The 22,769-nt window shown below is 36.9% G+C and overlaps 2 protein-coding genes across 3 annotated transcripts in view; both read right to left on the bottom strand.

Moving 5' to 3' along the window:
* Positions 1-307: 307 nt before the first annotated feature.
* On the bottom strand, positions 308-17,820 carry zbtb17 (zinc finger and BTB domain containing 17). 2 transcript variants are annotated; one of them, XM_015398273.1, is made up of 15 exons: positions 17,724-17,820; positions 14,066-14,304; positions 13,747-13,935; positions 11,103-11,438; positions 10,944-11,018; positions 10,595-10,845; positions 9,057-9,199; positions 8,670-8,970; positions 8,488-8,575; positions 7,068-7,184; positions 6,824-6,944; positions 5,249-5,379; positions 4,860-5,120; positions 4,653-4,742; positions 308-1,388 (listed from the first exon to the last, which is right to left on the bottom strand). In XM_015398273.1, the coding sequence occupies exons 2-15, from the start codon at positions 14,268-14,270 to the stop codon at positions 988-990; spliced, it is 2,709 nt and encodes a 902-aa protein (XP_015253759.1). In that variant the 5' UTR covers positions 14,271-14,304; positions 17,724-17,820; the 3' UTR covers positions 308-987. The 2 variants fall into 2 exon arrangements, with proteins under 2 accessions (XP_015253759.1, XP_015253758.1); XM_015398272.1 differs by having other exon boundaries at positions 17,637-17,804.
* A 1,861-nt stretch (positions 17,821-19,681) lies between these two features.
* hspb7 (heat shock protein family B (small) member 7) overlaps positions 19,682-22,769 on the bottom strand; it is an 8,084-nt gene continuing 4,996 nt past the window's right edge. Inside the window, exons 2-3 of the mRNA XM_015398271.1 lie at positions 20,789-20,913; positions 19,682-20,705 (exon numbers count right to left, since the gene is read on the bottom strand). Coding sequence (XP_015253757.1) covers positions 20,526-20,705; positions 20,789-20,913 — 305 coding nt within the window. The 3' untranslated portion in view covers positions 19,682-20,525. The remainder of the gene's footprint in view (positions 20,706-20,788; positions 20,914-22,769) is intronic.

Genomic DNA, 22,769 nt, shown 5'->3' with positions numbered 1-22,769 from the left:
AGTCTGGTGTGCTACTGCTTGGGTGGAAAGAAAACCAGCAGCCACACGGCCCTTTCTGGAACGACTTTGACACCCCTGGACTACATTATTCAATAATCATATATGTAAGGAAATCATAACTTTAAATCAGTCAATCAGGGAATCATAAACTGGCCAGTCATATAGAAATCGATTTAAACTCTTCAGATACATTTGATCAAGGCATAAAAAGCTCATATATATATATATATATATATATATATATAAATAAATAAATAAAAAGAGGACGTTTTTTTTAATAAATACATACATATATTTATAACCATAGCAGATCAGACAAGGGTAATTTTTAATGATCCAGTGAGTCTGAGCGAGTCAACAAATATTTACTGCAGATTCTTTTTACAGATAGCAATATAAACAGATAAAAATAAACAACAAAGACGTACACTTTGAAATTATTATGTAACTAAAAACTGTGTTAAAGCTAAAACTATAGGCTTATTTGATGGGCTATTATACAAGCACAAGATTGGTACAACCTGGCAAAAAAGAAAAAGAAAATACACCAATAAAAAGCTTCTTAGACTCACTAAAGTCTTCAGTAAACTCACATTCATGTAGCAAGTCTACATGTAATCACAGTAAAATACAGCAAATGCTTAAAGAAAGAGCAGATGTTTCATCGAGAATGGAAAAATAGTCTTTAAGTATTAGATTAATGATCAAGGACAAAGCACAGTCCTAGATTTCAGTCTAAAAATAAACCAATAAAACAAACTTTTATAATTTTTTCGCAATTCTTTACCAAAATAACATTATTGCTGTACAGAGTAAATCAAATAACCTTGGATGACCCTAAAATCAGTATTATTTTAAAAGATCCAAGAATCCATGTTTAAGTTTTAAAGTATCTTTTAGGATCTCGTTCAGAAACCTATATCATTATTTACCTTTTATATAAATTAGTTTAAATTACACATTCAAGGTCAACCAGCTGTTCTGACCCTAAGATTTCATATCCTCTTCCTGTTCTTCTTCTCCATCTTTTGTCTGATACTCAGAAGTAGTTTCTTCCAGTTCAACTGCCTCCTCTATATGAATCACTGCCTCTGACCCTTGTTCTTCTTGTGTTTCTCCATCCACCCCCTCTGGTTTTCGCTCTTCAGTACGGAAGATCAGTTCTCCTTCCTGAATGACGTGTTCCGGCGCCGGCTGCCAGGTTGCTGCAGGAGCATCATCCCCCTCTCCAGAGGTGGTTGCTGTCGTGTACTGGTAGAAGTCAGAATCCGACTGAAACATGACCAAAGCTTGAGCTGTGTGGATCCGGACATGCTGAGCCAAAGACGTGGCGTCCAGAAATTTATCGCCACACGAGTCACAAGCGTACAAGATCTGAGTGTTGGGGTCTGTGAACAGAAGATCAAATAATCCTTATTTAACTTTAAAAGATTGATTTAAATGAGAAAACAGCAGATGTTTCAACCAGTTTCTAGCAGTAACATACTTCCAGCAGGAAAAATAAATGAATGAAGCATCCCTTATATAACTTACATATTCTTAAATAGCAATAACTGGCGGACAGTACCTATGGTGTTGCTCTCTGTTTTAAGTGCAACAATCCAACTATGAGTGGGAGAGACTGTTAGCAGTGATCTCCATAGGGTTGTTCTGGTTGCGTTTTGAGCAATGTTAAAACTTAGATCTATGAAGTGTATTAAAACACAACTTCCCCAACTACTGTATTATTGCAAGTAAAAGTGCGTAATGCCTTCCACTTTTCTTTCACCACAACCTTGCCTTCTGCGCACCGCAGAGAAGTTACGTAGCCCCATCATGCAGCATGCCCATATGGAAGCTATGTAGTAGATAACTTGAGGAGTTTATGTTTACTGAACAGAACCACTAGAAGTGGAAATGATCAACCAAACTAACTTAATTGGGTATTGCTATTATCAAAGATTATATTACAATTGTATAAAAGACATAAAGTACAATTGTTTAGGTTTTTTTTAAAGCGCCGCCATGTTGCAGTAGTCTAAAGGGCAGATTAGACATTTGCAATCACACACGTCAAATGTCGCTTGGGTCTGGTCGAGAACCAATTTTGCTGGTATGCTTCTCCACCGTCTGTCTGGAATTTCTAGCGAAGCACAGCAGTTTCCCGCCAAAGCAAAAGGGTGAGCCTATTGGAGAACTCGCAGGAATTTTGATGGATCGTACTTCTGAACTTCCTCGATTAACCTTCCGTCATAGTTCTCCATTGTAGTTGTTCCTCGGTTTTTAAAAATGGCGCGCGCTGGCACCGAATCGAGAAGGACGACCACACAGACAGCCGGAAAGGCATACCAAGGACCAACCACAGCTGCTTTTAGTCTGTGCACTTCCGCCTTACAGTAGGTCTGCGCGGGTTTGCGACCGCCCGACGTGTAGTCAGGATTTTTTTGAGGAGATAGACAGATTTGACGGATGCAGAGGTTATTGATTCCCAACCGGGGCATACGCAGACCCCTAGTGGTCTACAAGTGAATTGCAGCGGCTAAACAAAAATATTTTATTTCTTAAGTAGTCAAATAAAATAGGGCCGTGATCTGTTTTTCTTAGTGAGGAACCAATCAAAAAATGACACAAACTTTTATCAACCAAAAAGTTGGTTTTTATTATTGTTTGAGTTCACCGTGAGCTTTGACACACATCAAAACAAAGCAGAGGAACAGAGTGAAAGTAGAGATCAGCTGTTTTACACACTGAGCGATCGGAGCTCATCAAAGCAGCTCAGGTGTCTTGGTGAAAACAAAGTAAAACTTATTAAGTCAGTCAGGCTATAATTTTTTTTGCTCTGTAATTATTTCACAATTCATAAAGTTTAGATGTGATTATAGGGAGCTCCAGTTTCATAAAAACAGGGTTAAAACATGATTTTATTTTGTATTTATTTTGATTCATTACCAACTTCCAGGAAACATATTTATGTTTTTTTTTATTTTAGAGTGAAAACATAAAATGCCTAATAATTAAGTGCTCAAATTAAAAGACAGAGTAAAATATTCTTTATTTTATAATTAGTTATTGTACATTCCACTTTTGGACAGTCATCAATAGTTTTGACTGAGAGAGCGACTCATGGAAAGACAAAATGCCCAAAGGGGGACACAAATCATAAAAGGTTGGGAAACACTGGTCTAAGCTGTGACTTCATGGGGTTGGTTGGTTCTGTAGCAAGCAGTTGATTAATTGATTGGAAATACCAGAATTACTGCTCAACCATAAAACACTTAAGACATTTGGTATAATGGAAGACAAAGCTGAAAGGACACTAAAGCATCGTAATCTTATTGCTTATGCTTTTGAGCCCATTCAGTGTGTAACTTGAGCAGAGGGAAGGAATCACTGACTAAACTCTACTTCATTATTATTCGGTTACATCCACAGTCACAGGGAATGCAACTTTCAATAAGAATCCATTTGGTTACTTTTACAGCAAGTTTCGCACATATTTCTTCTTCAGTTGATCTAATAAAACCCTTTTCTAAGCTTTGAACTAAACCTCTCTGTTATAACCCAGGTCGTTCATTTAGGGTTGTTGTGCTGTAAAGATGTGATCCTCTTTCCCATCAGAACCTGTCTCAGAGTATTTACCTCCATCCAACTCGGACCTGCTTCCCTATCCCTACTAATGAATCGGAAACCCTCAGAATGATAAGGCCTCCACCATGTTTGACCAAGAAAACATGGAGACATGTTGTGAATCTAGTTCAAAAACCTGAGATGTCTCACTTGAATTCACCACTTCCCCCAAATCCTCACCGTGTCGCCTTACATTGCATCTACTAACGTTTAATCTGGTCTTTTCATGCATTTCTTTTTTTTTTTTTTTTTTACAGGGATTTCAGAGTATTTGTGACCAAAAATAAATTGGTGCTACAATTTTATCATTTACATTTGTAAAAAAGAAAAAGTAAAAGAAAAGAAACATTTCAATCTCCTCTTCTTTCCCCTTTCCACTTATTTACTAGTTTGTGTGTTTTGTTTGTATCAATAGAAATTATAGTAAAGTTCAAAGGGGATCAATTATTTGGCAAATCACCATAATAGTGGAAGAAATTTTCAGTTTTCCAACAAAACAATAATCCTTATCTAACCCAGAATTTAAAATGTCCACTCCGCAGCAGTAAGAAACCCAGAGGAGGTCAAGGGATCATGCACGGCTCGCACAATAAAAGCCAATAACTAACCAGGAAGTCAGACCGAAACAACTCCTCCTGTGGATTTTAAAAACTGTCTAAACTTTGGTTTATGGGCATCCAAATATTTTCCGGAAAAAGTACACCAGGTGCAAAGAAACTATATTTTTTTTCTTACTTTGTTGTACGTAATGATTAATCACATCTTTCGATTATCTAATTAAATTCAGCCCAGAAATCGAGTCGAATTTTCCCGCTTTGCTGCGGGCCTGTAAATGCTCTGAGTGATTATATAGCTGCGGATTTGCTGCAGAGTTTGCAGCTGAGCTGAAGAGAACGGGACATGTAAATTGGGAATAAGGCAGAATTACAGCTCAAATTTTGGCCAAAGACATTCCTGTCACACTTTTGTATAAACAAGCAGGTCATCTGACACTACAGATTTAACCGTTTTATTTTGTAATGATAAAAGCAGAGTACAGATTTTACCTTCTTCTTGCACTTTCTCTACTGCTTTGGTGATTTCAGCTTTCAAAGCTTCGGTTTCATCTGCAGAGACCGAGGTAGTCATCGGAACGACTGTTAACAAAACAGGAGCAGCTTTTATTTTCACTTCTTTCATCATTTAATGTTATTTATTATTTTATAAAAAGGTGCAGCCTTTTGTCTGAAACACTGAGCCTGAAAGATACTGACCGGTGAGCTGAGCTACAGCGCTGCCAGCCAGGGCCTCGGTTGCAAGGGTGACGATGTCCTCCGTGGTGACGGTGACTATTTTGATCTCATCTGAACTTCCCCCCTCGATGCCGTCCTCGCCGCCTTCCTCTCCCGTTTCCTCAGTTACCACCAGCCGCTTCATGCCGGCCTTGCCGTGGTGAACCGTCTTAACATGAGAGCGCAGGTTGTCCACGCGGTTAAAGCCGCGGCCACATTTATCACACAGAAAAGGCTTTTCACCTGATGACAGACAGGGGAAACTTTACATTTGATATAAATTTCACTTTAAAGTGAAAACATTTTGAGAAGCTGCGGTCTACAGATTTCAGCAGCACCTCAAACTGAGTCTTGTAACCTTGTAACTTTACCCGTATGAATGATGATATGCTTGGACAGATCTCCTACATTCACAAACGCCTTGTTGCACATATGGCACTTGTGCGGCCGCACATTGTCATGGTGACGGATGTGATTAGCAAGCTGACTGGACTGCACAAACCTGTTCAGAAAATAATTTGGAAGAAGTCAGTATTTCTGCCAGTTTGGAGAAGCGAAGATAAATTCTAACTTTTATCTAGGTTATTACCAGGGCTTAAAGTAAGCTTGAACAGCCTGTAACTGCACACCAATTAAAGATTTAGACAGAGAAGCACTGAGTGTTTACACTAGACTTAGAAAAAAGACGGTATTGTCATTTTGTATGAATAGAGTGCAGACAAAACAAAATTCATCGCATACAGCTTATAACAGCCAAATGATACTTCAACTGGAGTAGATAAACATTATCAATATAAATTGCAGCAGTGATTGTAAAAATGTAGGAGAAAAAACAAAACCAGCTTAAAAATGGTGCAAAAGGACATTAATTGAAAAATTCAGTGTATTGCAAAATAAATATGCTCCAAAAATCAGTAGAAACATTGATTTGTGTCATATTTAAAAGGATTATGAAAATAACTTATTTGTTTTTAAGAAAAAAATCAAGAATTTCTTAAAGCTAAAAGCTTTCTAAAAAGTTGTTTATGAATACATAGTTAGTGGTGCACCTAATGGAAGCCATGTCACCGTTTATAGTTACGGCAGTCTAAAGCGGACAAACTTGTTAGCCCTATTCTTTCTACCTGTATATGAATACATTTTATCGAAGGAGGTTTATAAAACAAGTAAAGAAGACTGTAGATCAACAGAGAGAAAATTTAACAGTGAAGTTTATTCTGGCATTATGTTGGAAACGGTGCAGAGTAATCGAGCTACTGGTCTGTCCTCCCAGCAGAAACGGACAGTTTGTTAGTCTGTGCTGGACGAGCTTCAATGCAACCGTTATCAGCTGCTGTGGTTCTTTAGTTATACCAGTGGGCAACCGTGCGCTTCTTTCAGCCATATTTTCAGATCGATTTTCCATAATCCTTTACTTATTTTAGTTGATTTCTCATGTTAAAGTAGGGTCGATGTTTCTCCTTTTCGTTTTAATCAGTATAGCTGCAAAGATTAGATCATAAAAAATATAAAAAGACAGAATTATGCATCACTCTGTTCTTCATCCCCAGATTGGAGACCTGAATCTGTGCGGGATTTTGACACCAGTTTTTTTGTGACACTTGTCGAATGCTTCACAAGATGGATCTGATTGTTCTTCTTGAATGTTTGTAATTCATTTAGCGCACAGCTGGATGGGGATAAATCTGATACACCAAAATACATAAATTTTAACCTGAAAATTGTTGCCATTTTTTCTATTTACTGCTCCTAAACATGCTTTAATGTCAACAAAAGGTTAAAAAATATAAAAACCTCTTTCTATTCATATAATATTGATCTAGATGGTACCTGAATGTCTCATGCTCCTAACCTTCCATCTTTGAATGATATCTCAGTTGGATGCAAAATAAAACACACTTTTATTATTTCCGCCCTGATGTGAGAATAAGAGTGGCCCGGCTCACCTTTTCCCACAGCGATCGCAGACGTAAGGCTTCTCTCCAGTGTGCTGACGGACGTGAGCGATGAGAGAGCTGGCCTGGGTGAAGGCCTTACCACAGACCAGGCAGACGCAGGGTTTTTCTCCTGTAACGCGTACAACTCAGTCACATATCGGTTGCAAATAATCAGCAGTAATTTAGAGGAAGGAATAGTAGAAAATATTGTGAAAAATAAAACAATACTAACAGAGCAGAGTGGGAACATTACCTGTGTGAATGCGTTCATGACGCTGCAGGGCTCCGGGGTCACTAAAAGCTCTCTGACAGTGCGAACATGCATAGGGTTTCTCCCCACTGTGAACACGCAGGTGTCTTTTAAGATTCCCTAAAAAGGTAAAACCAAATTATTCAACTAATGACATTTAGTGCTTTTGAAAAATACATAAAAAAAACATTTATGAGGTATTTAATACCTAGAAAGTGCTGGTATTACATAAAAACACAAGTCATTTATTTAACCCGCTCCTAATTGGATTTATGCATCGATAGCCGTTACCAATAATAGTAGAGCTGCTGTTCTCTATGTTTCTAAAAGGCTGCTTGGGTTGAATCATGATGTGGACATATATGGTGCAGGGTTGTTTTAGAGCTAAAACAATTAATCGGTTCATCGTTATCTGGAGTATAGAGACTCTAAAAAGTGCCTTTAGCTGACAGAGCAAACTACTTAGAGCACTAATTATAAATATATGTATATTTTGCATTGAAGATAAAAAAAAAAAAAAAAACGTTCTCCTGTCAATATCTCTATACAGACATCCTCAAGTCGAAAAGTTTTAGTTTCATCTGGTTTAGATTCTGTAAAAGTTCTTCTTTTGAGGGAACTTTTGCATTCCTATTAATAAAAAAACACACAAATAAAAGGAATAAATTGTTAGTTGAAGCCCTAGAGCGTTTAAAACATGGTGATTTATTTAAAAAAAAAAAAAACAGGAAAAAAAGAAAAGAAAAAGCAGCAACAAAATATTGAAATAAAATTTTTTAATTTAGTTATGGTGAAAAAAAAAATCCAAAAACATTATGATGTCATAAGCTGTTCTTGTGATATTTCAATCTTTGCTTATTGTACTCTGTGCAATAATAGTAATTTAGGTACTGAGCAGCATTGTAAATTGTAAACACTGTTGATTGTATTCCTGTACTTATTTTATTCTTATCACAGTTTACAGGGGATGGGTGTAGTTTTATTCTGTGCGCTGTAGTTTTACTTATTTTATTCTGTCTTATTATATCATATTTTTATTTTGCTCTATATTACTTACAATCTTATTTTTCTCTCTTCTGTAAACGGTACTGCAAGAAAATCATTTCCTGCAGTAATTCGGATTCTGATTTCTCAAGCACCGTGTGATTTTTACCTGTGGTGCTATTAAAACAACTTATTTACATATATATATATGTGTTTTGAAACAAATTCAGTCTCTAGACGAACCAAGTTTGTCAAGATGAATCTAAAAAACCTGCAGTTACAGAGAAGTACAATGACTTTCACTATTAAAAACCATCAATCTTATTTTCTTCTACTTCATTTGTAAAATGTCACTCTTTGGTTTAAACAAACTATAATAACATTTTCAGTTTTCCAGTTTAATATAATTTCTTCTAAAGAAGGATTTCTGTTTTTTTACCTGAAGTTGTAAACTGCTTGCCACACTCCTTACACTTGAGAGGCCCGTCTGCTATGTGGACTTTTAAGTGTGCTTTCAGATTCCCCATCTGAGCAAGAAAAGAAGAAAAAATATATAAATAAAACAGAGAAGCCGCAGATGCAAATGGGTCCTTTAGAAACGTTCAAACTTTTCACAGTCACCTGGTTAAAACGTTTGTCACAGTGTGGGCACTTGTTCCCCTTCTCCGTATCGTGCGTCTCCAGGTGTCGCATCTTGGCGGTGGGGTCGGAGAAAGCTTTGTCGCAGAAGTCGCAGTGGTACGGTTTCTCCCCGCTGTGCACCAGCTGGTGGCGCTTCAGATTCCCCGAGGTGGTGAAAAGCTTGCCGCAGACGTCGCAGCTGTAGCGCGCTTCACCCGTGTGCCGTTTCCGATGGAGGTTGAGCAGGCTAATCTGGCGGTAGCTCTTCCCACAGGTGGAGCAGCAATACGGCTTCAGGGGACTAAGAGGGAAACGGCGGGGGGGTGTGATAAGAAGCCGACTGAGCAAACAGAAATAGAAGTGTGTATAAAAATATGTGAAGCTCACCTGTGTGTTTTCTCATGAGCTTTACAAGCTGCAGGGTCAGAGAAAGCCTTGTTGCAGTCCCGACAGCTGAAGGGCTTTTCTCCAGTGTGTATCCGCTGGTGGGGCAGCAAATTACCCGTGTGGGTAAATTTCTTCCCACAGTCCTACAAGGAAAAAACTGTCAAATGAGCCAAAACAACACAGAGAACAAAAAAGTTACAGTAAACTGATAAAAAGTTTATTCCAGGAATCTAACCGACATCTCGACACAAAGCTCAACATGAAGAAGTGGAAGAAAAAGGTTTTCAGATGTAGATAAGAGCCTCTCTGCATGTGGGTTAAGCTCAGGATAAAACCTGCTGTTCTTTGAAGCTCCAAGAGCTTTATTATAGAACAAACAGCATCATGAAGACACTGCAAAAATGATCTTTAAATAAGTAAACAATTCTTAAATTAGGCAAATAAGATGATCTGCCAATGGAATTAGTATTTTTTCTCTTAAAATAAGATAGTTAGATAATATGCACTTAAAATAAGACAATTACACTATTTTTTTTCTTATTTTAAGAGTAAATTGTCTTGTTCCATTGGCAAAGTGTCTCACTTACCTCCTCAATTCAAGAACAAATGCACTTACTTTAAGAAAAAATAAATAAGTTATTGATATTTGTTGCAGTGCAGGGATCTCAGAAGGCAGGTCTGGGAGTCATGTGGAGAAATTTAAAGTTGTTCACTTTATAAAACAATATCACAATGTTTGGCCATTACCCAGAGTCCTCTGGCGCTACTACTATCCATCATTTGGAGAATGGGCAGTGTTAAAATGCTAAATCGTTCGCAACACACACACAATGAAAGGCCAGAGGAGAGAATCATTCAGAGATGCAGACAGAAAGCCCAGAGAGACTCTGGAGAGCCGAAGCTATGGCTTCAGAAGCTGTTCACATGACAACCATTACTCTGCACCAGAAAAGGAATCCACACTCCACAACACTGGTCTCTATGGAAAACTGCAAGATGTCATGCTTCCTGTAACCTATGGAAGAAGATCAGCTCAGGTGTTTGGCTCCTATAGAAAAGGCAGAAATCTGTCATTGCACTTCCTTCTGAATGCATGAGCTCTATTGTAAAAATTGGTGGTGGGAGTATCATGCTGTGGAAATGTTTTTCTTCAGCAGGCAAAGCTAGATAAAGTTTAATACTGAAATAATCTGTTGAAAAAGACTTGAAACTGGGATGAAAGTTTGCTGTTCAGCAGGGTGAATTGATATGTACAGAGAAAGGCACCACTTTGGTTTAAAGACTATTCATTTGTCATAACGGCCTAGTCAAAGTCCAAATTAAAATGCAGATGGGAATCTGTGGCATGATCGGAAACTTTCGAAATCCAACTGACCGTCAAACTGAGCAGGGCATGCAAAGCAGCAGACTAAGGACAGAAGACTTGCAGCTGTATTTGGAACTGACGTGTGTTTATGCAGAGCAGTGACATGTGCAGGACGACTCTGTGTTTCAGAGGGTTTCAGGTTTTATTCTTTAAAAAAAAATGGAAAACTCACCCCACATTTGTGCGTCACAGAGCTGTAAGGTTTAGACTCAGATCGGTTGCTCATAGATACGCCCAGAATTTGTCTTCCCTCTCCCTCACTGTCTCCGTCTGCTTCCTGTTCCGTGTCATCTTCTGCCTCATCTGTCCCTTCTTCACCAGTCTCCCCGGGTTCTGGTTCCTGTCCGTCAGCCACTTCTTCCGACTCTGTTGTCTTTTTATCCTTTTTCACCTTTGATGGACCTTCATCCTCAGAGTCATTTTCTGGAAGGAATAAAAACAATACAAAAAACAAGGCGTATGAATGTTATTGTTGATTGGATTTCTGTCAGAGCACATCCCACCCACTGAGGGAAACTTACGCCGGGCCGGTTTTCTGATCCTTCTTCCACGTGAGCTCATGTAAGCCGAGCTGCCTGAAGATCTCAAGTGCTCTTCTGCAGAAACATTTGAATATCAGATTTAATATTTACTTTCTGACTTTTATTTATGGGTCCTTACACGTCATATTTATAATTTACTGGGTGTGTAGTCAGCATCCGAGGGGTCGTCCTGAAATCCTGCAGGGATGGATGTAGAGCCTCCATCCTCCTCCTTCACAGAGATCATCTTCTGTACAGAAACCTGCGTGTTTTTGGGGGGTCTTCCACGGCCCGTGTGCTTCCTGCTGGGATTAGGCTGAGAAACACTTTGTTGTGCATCAACAGAAACGTCTCTGTTCCCATCCTCCTCACTGGGAGGGTTCCTCTGATCTTCAGTAGGTGTGTTAGAAGGACACTTCTCTGTTTGCGCTGAAACTTCTGACAGCTGATTTTCAGCATCATCCTTCAGCTCTCTCGCAGCATCCTTTATATCTGGTTAATAAGGGATAACAAAAACGACAGGACGTGTTAGGATTCAACTACGTACCAACCGTGACCCTGATTGTTAGAAGGCTGACTGACTGATATGACGTACACTTCTAAAATGATGCTTCTTTTATTAAAAGATAAAAGCTGTTTATCCAATCCCGCCCCCATGGGAAACAGTTACTCTCCCCCGACCAAGTGTTGTTGATGATTGGCAAGGACTCTTTAACGTCTATGTGAAGGAATCTGGTTGCCTCTTCTTTTACAGTATTTAACTAAGATGGTTTTCTTATGTTTAGGGGAATGGAGCAGTATCTTAAATAGAATATAGGCCTTCACTAGTTTTTTTGTAATTATGGAAGTACAGCAGCTCCAGGGAATTTGTATTACTTTTCCATATTCTCTCCGTTTGGGGGTTAATATTTCCACAGCAGTTCAGCTGAGTCCCAAAGCTACAGACAGCTGCAGACGACTTTGATTTGCCTGCATGAATTTATATCAGGGTGTTGGTTATTGCTGTTTGAGATCTTGAGTAATTCATTTTTGGTTTGTTGGAATTTTGTTTTAGAAAATATTTAACAAAAACAACAACAACAACAGAGAGCCATTCCCTTTTTCATTCCTTATTATTATCACAATATTTTACCACACTAAGATAAATGGAAATATATATCTAAAAAGAAATCCATAAATGGATGAAGAGCGTACTATACATTATACTTTTTGAAAATTTTGTTCTGTCCTCTTATAGCATCTTATCTTTACCTCAGCCTGCTAGATGCACATGCACAACAGTTATATTTGATAAACAAAATCAGCTTTTCTGTTGCATGGAACTACACTTCCACCTCAAATCCTCCCAAAACAAAATCACAAGCAAATCAGTTCAATAATAAAATAACTATTTTAATCAAAGTTTACCAAAAACCCAACTGTAGTCCATCAGTCTCCTGCGTGTGCATAGAAATAACTGAACAGGAAGAACTTTATTATGAGGCCCAGATTATTTAGAAATCTTGGAATTTCATTTATTTTATCAGCTTTACTGAATATGTGTTTATAATATCTGAAGTACATTTGTTCATATTCAAAATAATACAAAATCTGTTCAGCAACAATAGGAATATGGAGATCGGAAATTAATTTCCAAGTCAATTTTCAGACTCCTTGTCAAAATTCTCCACTTCTAGTTTTTTTCAGATATCAGAAAAAACACATTTATTAGAACTAATACATATCAAAACGGCCTGCCATAGTCAGTGGTAACCACGGTAACATTACGGGGAAAACTGGTTTATTTCTTGAATGGTAGTCTATCAATGTATATATTTAGGTGAAATTACCATTAAGCAGGTGAATGATGAAGTCTAAAAACGTTGCTCTAATTGATAGAACCTGTTCATCATCTCATTCGTCTTCCATTACGAAGTAAATAAGAGGCTGTTTGCAGCAGCTTCGGATGTTGTCATCCTAATAAATGACCGTTAATAGTGGTTATCAGTCCCATAGAATGTCTTTAGATTCTGCCTCCTACCTACCAGCAGGCTCAGTGGGCTGTTATCACCAAATGAATAGTAATCCTAAAACCTACAGGAATTCCTTTTTCCCCACAGAATCGATGTATCCATTTATATGTAATTTGAAAATAATTTCAGTAGCTTTTAATGTATCAATGTATCTTAAAAAAAAAAAAAAACATCCACAAGTTGTTCTGTCAAATACCTGCTAAAGGAAGTCAATGCTGCAGATGTGAGGATGGATAAGGTCTGGATGTACGTATTGGATTTTGAGGTGAAATGGTAGCACTCATGAAGATAACTTACTTAATATGAAATATATGCGGTTAAAAATATTTAATTATCTCTGCAAATGAATGCCACTTAGAGAAACAGAGGTTTAGGGAACTCTCTTTTTGAAACAGAAAACTCAGAGTTTCCCTGATTTCAGGCTTAGAAAACTTAGTTTTTATATGTCTGATTTGTTAAACAGGCCTCAGGTGTGTAATTTTTATGCTTCCAAGAGACATTTAACTAAATATTAGTTGGATTTTATTAAAATATTAGAATCCTTTTAATCACCTTTAACTTTGGGTAGATTAGATAAAATTAAAAAAAAAAAATTTTTTATTATTTTTTTTCTATGAGTGTGTGGGTTATTTTATTAATTCAGACAATAACAAAAGGCTGAGATTCCAAAGCTTTTAGAGAAAGGTGATGGAAAAAAGAAAAAAGTCCCTTTCCCTGATAATGTTCAGCCCTAATCTGACTATTCTCAGCTCCTAAACACACGAACAGAAACAGAGAAAACATTTAAAGACCTGTTTCATCATCAGGGATATCCAGTGTTATGATGGTTGGGGCTTGGTTTGACATCGACTGATACGCAGAACAAGCATTTATGATTTCCTGCATCTGCAGGAAGTGGGCGACAGACAATACATCCTCAATATTCTGCGGACTTAAGCTCAGTTTGGAGGTGTACATAAAATCCAGGACTTGACCCAAACCTGGAGAAATAAAAAACAAACAAAACAAAGAAGAAACAAACTAAAAAGCTGATAAAACATCAACAGCAGATAAGCTGTTTCAGCATTTCTTAAATAGTGAGACAGGTTTTATGTCACAAATGGAGCCTACCAGCAGCATTGCTGATATCCAAATGCACCACATCCTTCTGATCCAAGAAAAGGGCTCGGAAGTACACGCTGCAAGCTGCCAGCACGGCTTTGTGGGCCTTAAAGTCCACACCGTCCACCACGAAGGTGCAGTCGCACAGCAGGCCCTGCTTACGCTGCCGGTTGAGCTGCTCCAGAACCTCCCCGCTGTGCCAGGGGAACTCCATCTCTTCCAGAGGTCAAGTTATATGAGGGCTACGCCTGTGTGTTTGAAGCACAAAATGGACATATTACTATACTACTTATTTGAACTGAAATAATATGAATAGAAATAATAATCACACATTAATCTAATTAAAAACACTGAAAGTATAGATTTGTACTAAAATAGACAAAAACAAAGAAAGACAAATATGTTGTATTTATAGAGCAAAAATTAGTAAAACTAAACAAGACTATTTAAACAAATCATCAAAAACAAATGCATAAGTTAAAAAGCATAAACAAAAAGTGCAAATAGAATGAAATCAACTATTTCGTAACTTAAAGTAAAAAGTCAGTCTTATTAGATAATTGCCAAAGACTTTGACATGTTAGTATAAAAAGTACATGATTTCAGACCAGCGTATGTCCTCCAACGACAGAAACTAGGGCTAGCTAAATGGCTTTAAAATTAAATCTTCCACTTCTTCTTACCAAATCTGATTAATCATTTTTTTTCTAGATGAAGATTCATCATAAAAATTATGAATAACATACACTGCATTCAAAAACGTTGAATTTCTTCACCATTTTAAAGGAAAGCGATAATTCAAGCTATTAAACATGCATGTAAAATAATCATTCTTCACAACAAACAATAAATATCGATTCCTTCCATAAATTTTCCATCAGACTTATCCCAAGCGGGGTCGCGAGGGTTGCTGGTGCATCAGCTGTCTATGGGCAAGAAGCGGGGTACACCCTGGACAGCTCGCAAGTCCATTGCAGGACATCACAGAGTCAAACAGGACAAACAACCATGCATACACACACTCACACCTAAGGAGAATTTAGAGAAGCCAATTAACCTAACAGTCATGTTTTTGGACTGTGGGAGGAAGCTGGGGTACCCGGAGAGAACCCACGCATGCTCAGGGAGAACATCAAAATCCATGGAGAAAGACCCTGGACTTCTGTAGTTTTAAATTGGAAAATACTTAAGAAAGTGCAGTAAGACATATGAAGGAAAAAAAAAAAAAGACTGAAAGAAGATACCATAATCTCCCATGTCTGATCAGGAGAAACTTGACTTATTAAAAGTTTGGATGAAAAGTACAATGGTAGAGCAGAGAGGCTTTCATTGGATCTAAAAAAAGATGGATGCACACTTCTTTAGATTAGAAAATAGTCGCTCCAACCATAACACCATACACAAATGAAAATTTGGAACAAATCATTTGGTTTTGGTCCCATCTTTATTCAGGCCATTTAAACTCTTTATGCTAATGAAAACTACGCTATTAAGTTAAAACCGGAAGCTTTTGCAAGATTTAAGTTACAGTGAGGCATCAGACATGGGTTCCCTATTTCTCGAGATAAAAATATAGCAAACCAGTGCTTTATAATATCCAGACATTTTCTAAAGCCTCTGGTATATATTTAAATATCAATAAGTGGTATGGTTTTGCTATAAAGGACTGTATTCTTTCATCAATAACTAGCACACCAATTAAGCCAAATGTAATTAACTTAGCTATCACAATTACTCAGTTATAAAAGAAGATGAACCAAGATGATGAAAGGCTGAACCAATGACTGCAGAGATATTTAACTCTGAGGGGCGGGACGTTTTCTCTAAAGCAGTCTAGTCTGTCTATAAGGTGACTTATAAACTTATCCACAGATGCTATCCTACCAATCAGTATAAGAAATATGCTAGGCCAGACACAGAAAAAAATACATTTTAATTAACTTCAATTTCTCTGTTTAACCTCCTGGGGGTAAAGGTGTAACCTGTTTAGAAAAAACAACAAAAAAAAAAAAAAAAAAAAAAAAAAAAAAAAAAAAAAAAAAAAAAAAAAAAACAAGATCAAAGAGAGGTATTTATTTGTTGTATTTAATTTAATCCAAAATAAATGTCCTTATACAACATATCAACAAGTGTAATATCAAGGATGTGTGATCGTAAAGTCTCCATCATGCATTTGGTATAAGAGATGTGTGGTTGTTTGCTTATCTAAAAATAAAATGTCAAACAGATTCTTCTGTAAAAGTACTGAGCCTATGAGAGAAAAGATTTCCGTGGACTTGTTAAAATCAAAGTATTTCTAGAATCCTTCTTATCAGCTGAATGTATTTTACAAACAGCAGATATGAACTGATTCTGTTCCAAATAACTCAGCATCTTGATTGTTAAAACCAAGAATCAAAATTAACTGTTGTTTTAAAAAGCTTTGAGGAGATTTTCCACCCAGAATAGGCAAACAGGCCATACCTATTACTGGGAATTACTTTATTTATTATTTATTTATTTTTATTTTTTCAAATAAATGTATAACTTAATTACCATTTCCAGAGTACATGTATTTGTTTGTTCTTTATATTCTGGGTTCCATATTACAAATTTTTTTTTTTTTTTTTAGCAAAAATGAATGTAAAAAGCAGAAAGTTTGATGTTATGGAGAAGATTTTTGTGGTAATAGAGTGCACAAACTACTTTAATCCCGTAAAAAACCACAATACTGGAGTCATAATACTGTAAGAAGCACTCAGGAAGTTTGCTATTTGGCTCAATATTGTTGTTTCCTATTATATAATTTATGTGACCATAGGAAAATAAATTTTATATATATTTAACAGTTTTTTGTTTTTCTGGGTGGCAACTTTTCCCAGGTTTCAACATGAACTATATCGGTATACCTTAACCCAAGATTATCAGCTTTTTGAAAACTGCAGCAGTCATGATCATGGATTCATTTTTAAATGTATTTTAGACAAAAAGCCTTGCTTTAAAAACATAATTTTACAGATCTGATATTTAACTATTCAATATTAGATTTTCCAGCTAATATTATGGAGATCTTTCTGGCAACAGTGCCTATATTTGGGAATTTTACATAAAGGATCATTTAGACAGCAGGTGAAGTAGGAAAACTGGATTATTGTGAATCTGAACACCCTTTAGAAATCCATTTAGAATATACTTTGGGCTTTCGCGATGATAACAGTTTTAACTCATATAAAAATGTACATTATAGCCAGCAAAAACACACTGTAACATAGGCGTTAAAAGATGAAAGCATGTAGAAAAACTAACTTTATTTACAACCATGTAGCCAATGTTGAAATTTAGAAATTAGCATAATATTTGGGAGAAAACGGCTCAGGTTTGACGGTGCAACGCATCGATTACAATTCCTCCATCCTTGCAGCTTTGCTATCAGGGATTAATTTAGCCTGCCTTCATGCGAGCCGCGCTGAGAAAGAACAAGATGTCGTCCCACAGAGTGGGAGCTAGCTAGCTCGGCTCTGCTGTTGTTTTTGACGGCTAACGTCGCTTCTACTCCCTCATTCAGCGCCATTTTTACAAGAATTATAATCTTTGTAATTACCTGTTTCTTGCCAATTCCTAGTTTCGATTCCAGTGAGTGAAATTGCGCCGTACGGTGTATTTTCTAACCGAAGAGAAAAAAACAAACCCAATCGAGTGTTTCGGGGATCGATCCTCCACCGCTTACTGCATCCGCCGCCATCTTCCTCTCTCTGATCGATTGATAGGGACCAGCCGGATGCGCCCGGCGAGCATGCGCAGTAGGAGCACCTGTTAGGCGAACAATCACCACCAGATGGCGCAAAATACCCGGTTTCAAACGTGCGAAATGATTGTTGGTGAAATCCTTGTACATAAATCCTGTGTTTTATTACATTATAAAGCTGTGAACCCACAAATGTGCACACAAATAAAATGGCCCTGCTTTTAAAAAGCCATACGAATCAATCAAATGAATCAAAAAGCCTGTTAAATCTAAGAGATGATGCACCTTTTAATCCACAAATAACAAACTAATCAAATTACAATTTTTTGTAGGAAATTTGTTACCAGCGGGCTGTCACAAATGCATACGTTCTCCAGCTAAGAATATTTAAAAAACTACAAACAATACAATGCAATTTGATAAAGATACTTATTTGTCAAAACCCATGTAGTAATGAATGATGACTCACACCTCATAGTTTGTGTCAGGCCTTTTCTTTTGCACAGAGCTGACTTTAAAATACATTTTTTCATATGTTTTGTCATTAGGCAGCAAAATTACAACAAATATAAATGATAATGACATCACACAAAGGCAAATATTAGGGCTGAGCTACAAAAAAAATTAGAATCTTGAGGGAACAAATCTTGGCAAATTTAGTTGATTGATTCTTTTGCAACAGCGTATACATATAAAAAAAGCTAATCTTCTCAAATGAATGTCAAGGTGCCAAAACAAGAGATAAATAGTTAATCCAACGCAGAGAAATGCACCGATGCGTGCAGGATAAAAAAAAAAAAAAAAAAGAATTAATTATCTGGTAAAGAAGAGTAAAAAAAGCCACAGAATTATTTCTTCTTTTCTTTCAGTGTTAACTTAGAAAAAATAAGTTTTCCCCTTTTCATTCACCTGCCTGTTCAGTGGTCTTTGTTCAAGCTTGTTTATCATACTTAATTAAACATTGCTTGTATTTTGATGTCGACAAATTTAGACAGAAGTATTTGTTCTTGCAGCACTTCAGAGTAACTTACTTGTTATCTTCTCTTTTATTGCCCTTTCTGAAGACTGTTAATGAAACTGGCCTTTGTGTTGCATAATTTTTATACCTCATGGGAAAAGTGAGCCATGCATTCCTCGTTAAGGTTGACTGACACTGATCAATTTAACACGTATAGCTGTGCTCCTAACCAAACTTTATAAACACATATAAACTTGTGGCCATATTTTTCCCAATAAGTCTGTGTTAGATTATGCTACTTTACAAAAACATATGTTTATTTGAAGGGTTCTTTACACAAATCAATTGTAGGTGGAAACGTGTGGAGTGTGCTATACAACAAGTTTCTTTTTGAAACTTTAACCTTGAATAGTTTTTTCACGTTTGTCACAAAGCTGAGAACAGCACTAAATATAAAATGTTCACAAAAGCTGAAAAGAAGCCCCTTATATGTAATGAGAATTTATTAATTTCTCAGCTTGGCATTCAATTAGAAAATATCTGGCCTTTTAAGTACCATTTGCACATCATTCAGATGCTTTGGTTTTGCTCAGACAGTCCAAAGAACTGAACTGACGTAGTGATGCTCAATGTTCATACACAGTTTTTGTTTTAAGGTTTTGTGACCAACAGTGGATCATGTGCTGTTGATAATAACCATCCACTGTCTGCATCCTGATTTAAATTCATGAGTTTAAATTACTATATGTTGATAAATATATCCTCAAATGTCCAAAAAGGATCATTATTTATGTTAAATGCTGCTTGTTATTCCTTGCTGCTCATAAAGAGAACATGAAGTAAAAACTGGGTAAGATTATTTTCTTTGGAGTTCACTCTGAAGAAAAAAAAAATCCTATTAGAGGTGTTTTGTAAGAGTCTCAAAGAAAATTATTTATTGCAGTCATGTTTAATGCAAGTTTAATCATAGAATTAAATACAATAAATTAGTACTGATGAAAAAAAACAGATTAGGAAATAGAGGGATTGATTTAAAAGCTGAGCTGCTGTCGCAATCTTTACCTTGCCTTTTATGCTGGTGTACTGAGGATGTGTGTTGCATGGGTCAGAACAAAATAAATTAATTCTGCTTTATCAAACATCAAGTTCGGTCACATCCTTGAAGAATTTTAAAGTGCATCGATAGATAGAGCATTTTTATTGGGATTAAAGCTGTGGAATTCACAATGTTCTTCTGAGTGAGGATGATTTTCTTTTTTTTCTTTTTTTTTGTTATAGCATCATTTTCTTTATTTTTTGGTTGTTTAAATTTAAAGCTCAACTTATCCAGGAATGAATCCTTTCCTAATGCTCAATAAGGACCCCCAAGAGGTCAGAGAACTAGTTGCTGAAATAACCATGAGTTTCCCTCTGCAGCTGGACTGTACATGTGCTGTTAATGTAGTGAGTAAAAGCTGCAGCTTCCTTATAGCACAGTGTTTGGACGTGCTCTAACACATCCATGGCAGCCTGGTTTATCCGAGGATTAAATTGTGTCTGCGACAGGGTTTATTTTCATGGAATCATGTCTTCCTCTGCAATCGGAACAAAAGGCAAATATTATGCAATGAAAAGAGTAATACAAGGACCATTGTATCTAAACAGGTTATTTAACTGGTATGACTATGTAGGACAGATCATATCCTCATCCATCGTGGGACTTAGATAAAGCTTCATTAGGGAAGCTTTAAAAAAAAGGTTTAAAACCCCAAAAGTGATGGGTTTATGCTGAGGAAGTGGGTCCATCTCTAGATTTTGATTTCGGTGCGAAAGGTCTGTACGAGCTCATGTTTGGCCGGCTGTCTGCGCGCCCGGACTGTCAAGGTGCCCTCAGGGCCCAGGGATGATGTCACCGAGGTGGGGTCTACATCCTCAGGAAGTTGGCACTTGTGGGTGAAAGTGTTCATCACTGAACCATCCTGGGCCAACTGCAGAAAGAGAGAGGAGAGAATGAATGATTCTGTTTGAGGATCTTCCGTCTCTCGTGCTGTAGTCCCAAACCACCGTTCACCTTTTCTGCACGGACTTCTATCTGGTTGTTGGACGTTGTTACGATGACATCCTCTGGGGAGAAGTCTTGCACGTCGACTGTGAACTGGTACGAATCATCAAGAGTTTTGATATTTCCACCTCCACCTAAAACCAATCATAAAATGTGTTTGATTACAAAAGAAACACGTTATAACATTGTTAATTAAATCCATGTTATTAAATGTTTCCTTTTTTAACATAAACAGCAATGGCATAATTATTTGAACCACTAATAATTCCTTTATTACAAACATGTAACTAAATCTAACCGCTTTTCTAAATGTGAAGTTTTTTCAGTAATGGCTTTTTGACTTGGAAACCTCTTGGCTTTAGGCCACGCTGCTAGTCTAACAATATTTATCACGTCACCGCTAAGGTGAGATGACTGTGTGGTAAGAAGTGCAGCACAGTCTTTCCATAGCAGTAAACAGTTTAGTTTCATTTCAATTTAATTTTATTTAATTCAGGTTATTTATATACAACATATATTATCTCACCTTAATTTATAGAGTCATTTCAAATGAGTGATAGCATCAGACTGGTTTTAAGGTACCTATCTAAAGAAACCCCACTAATTGCATAAAGTCATTGAGGGATTCGCTCCTCCTGGATGAACATGTTGTACCAGTAGACATTTGCTTGCATTCTGTCCTGGACTTTCACACCTAGCATGCATGTAAACAATCTGTCACCATCTACATGCCAGTATGGGGCATGAATTGAATCATTATATGAGGAAAGAAACCTTCTCCCCACTTTTAAGTATGGTGGTGGAAATGTGATGCTATGGGCTTTTTTCTCAACCAAAGGCCCAAATCCTATCAAGGCGCATGACTCATGTATGCTAGTAGATTTCAAGCACAGAAATTATTAGCTGGCTTCAAGACGTTTTTCTATATGACAATCCTCAGATCCTAAAACTATAGAAATTATTTGTGGTGATTTGAACAGAGGGCATGGAAAAGACAGTGATGTTTGTCTATAAAAAGCCAGCTGTGCCACCACTGAAGTTTTACAATTATTGCCTCATGTTTTTGCGCTATTATTAAATACATGTACTTCAAAACATTTTATGTATCCCTTATTTGAGGTATTATTTTTATACTGTTGTAAAAAATGAAATAATTCCGATTTTTTTTACACATCTTTACTAGAAGAACCGATAATTACAAGAAGCATTGATCAGTGCATCTCACTTTTTTTAATAAACTGATAAAATAGCTCAAATATCTGTATATTTGTGTGCCTCAGCATAAACTCCAAGACAGCACAGTTAACTTTTTAACTTTTTCACTGGCAGTAGATCTCAATGTGCATAGAGTGTTTGCTGGAAACAGAAAATACGATATTTATAAAAATCAAGGGGGAATTGTCTTCAAAGGCAAAAGACTTCCAAAGTATGCATCATTTTAGATCAGTTGCATAAAAGTCTATATGTAGCAAAAAAATAGATAAATAAACAAAACATCAAACTTGAGAAAAGTGGACAACTTAAGGAAAAAAGAGGGTGGCCAAGCCTGCAGAAAGTGATCTACAGGATATAAGAACCTACGAGTCACATCATTGAGATAATGTCTTCTACTGCAGTTCTTTCATGATTCTGCTCTTTATACTGTAGATTTCTGTTTAAGTTTCTTTTGGAGTTTTCAGTTACACTTTGACTTATGTCCTTCTGTCTTTTCTTGGTCATTGGTTTCTTTTCCATTTTGTGTCATTCTAATTTTTTTCTAGTTATATTTAGGCGGTGTTGTATTTTCTGAGTTACTCTCTGTTGCCCCCTTGTGGCAGTCTTCTTTCCCATAACTTCCCTTCTAGTCGCTTCTACCCACACCTGCTCCCTTTCAGCTGATTAGCCCGTCCTTTGTTCTTTCTTCCATATGCAGAGATGGCAAAAGTACTCACTTTCCGTACTTGAGTAAAACTACAGATACTTGTGTTAAAAAATACTCTAGTAAAAGTGG

The sequence above is a fragment of the Cyprinodon variegatus genome, unplaced genomic scaffold, assembly GCF_000732505.1.
Source record: "Cyprinodon variegatus isolate N-32 unplaced genomic scaffold, C_variegatus-1.0 Scaffold921, whole genome shotgun sequence".
In the NCBI taxonomy this organism is placed as follows: Eukaryota; Metazoa; Chordata; class Actinopteri; order Cyprinodontiformes; family Cyprinodontidae; genus Cyprinodon; species Cyprinodon variegatus.
Note: the sequence above shows the minus strand (reverse complement) of the source record. Positions and strands in the feature narration are given on the sequence as shown.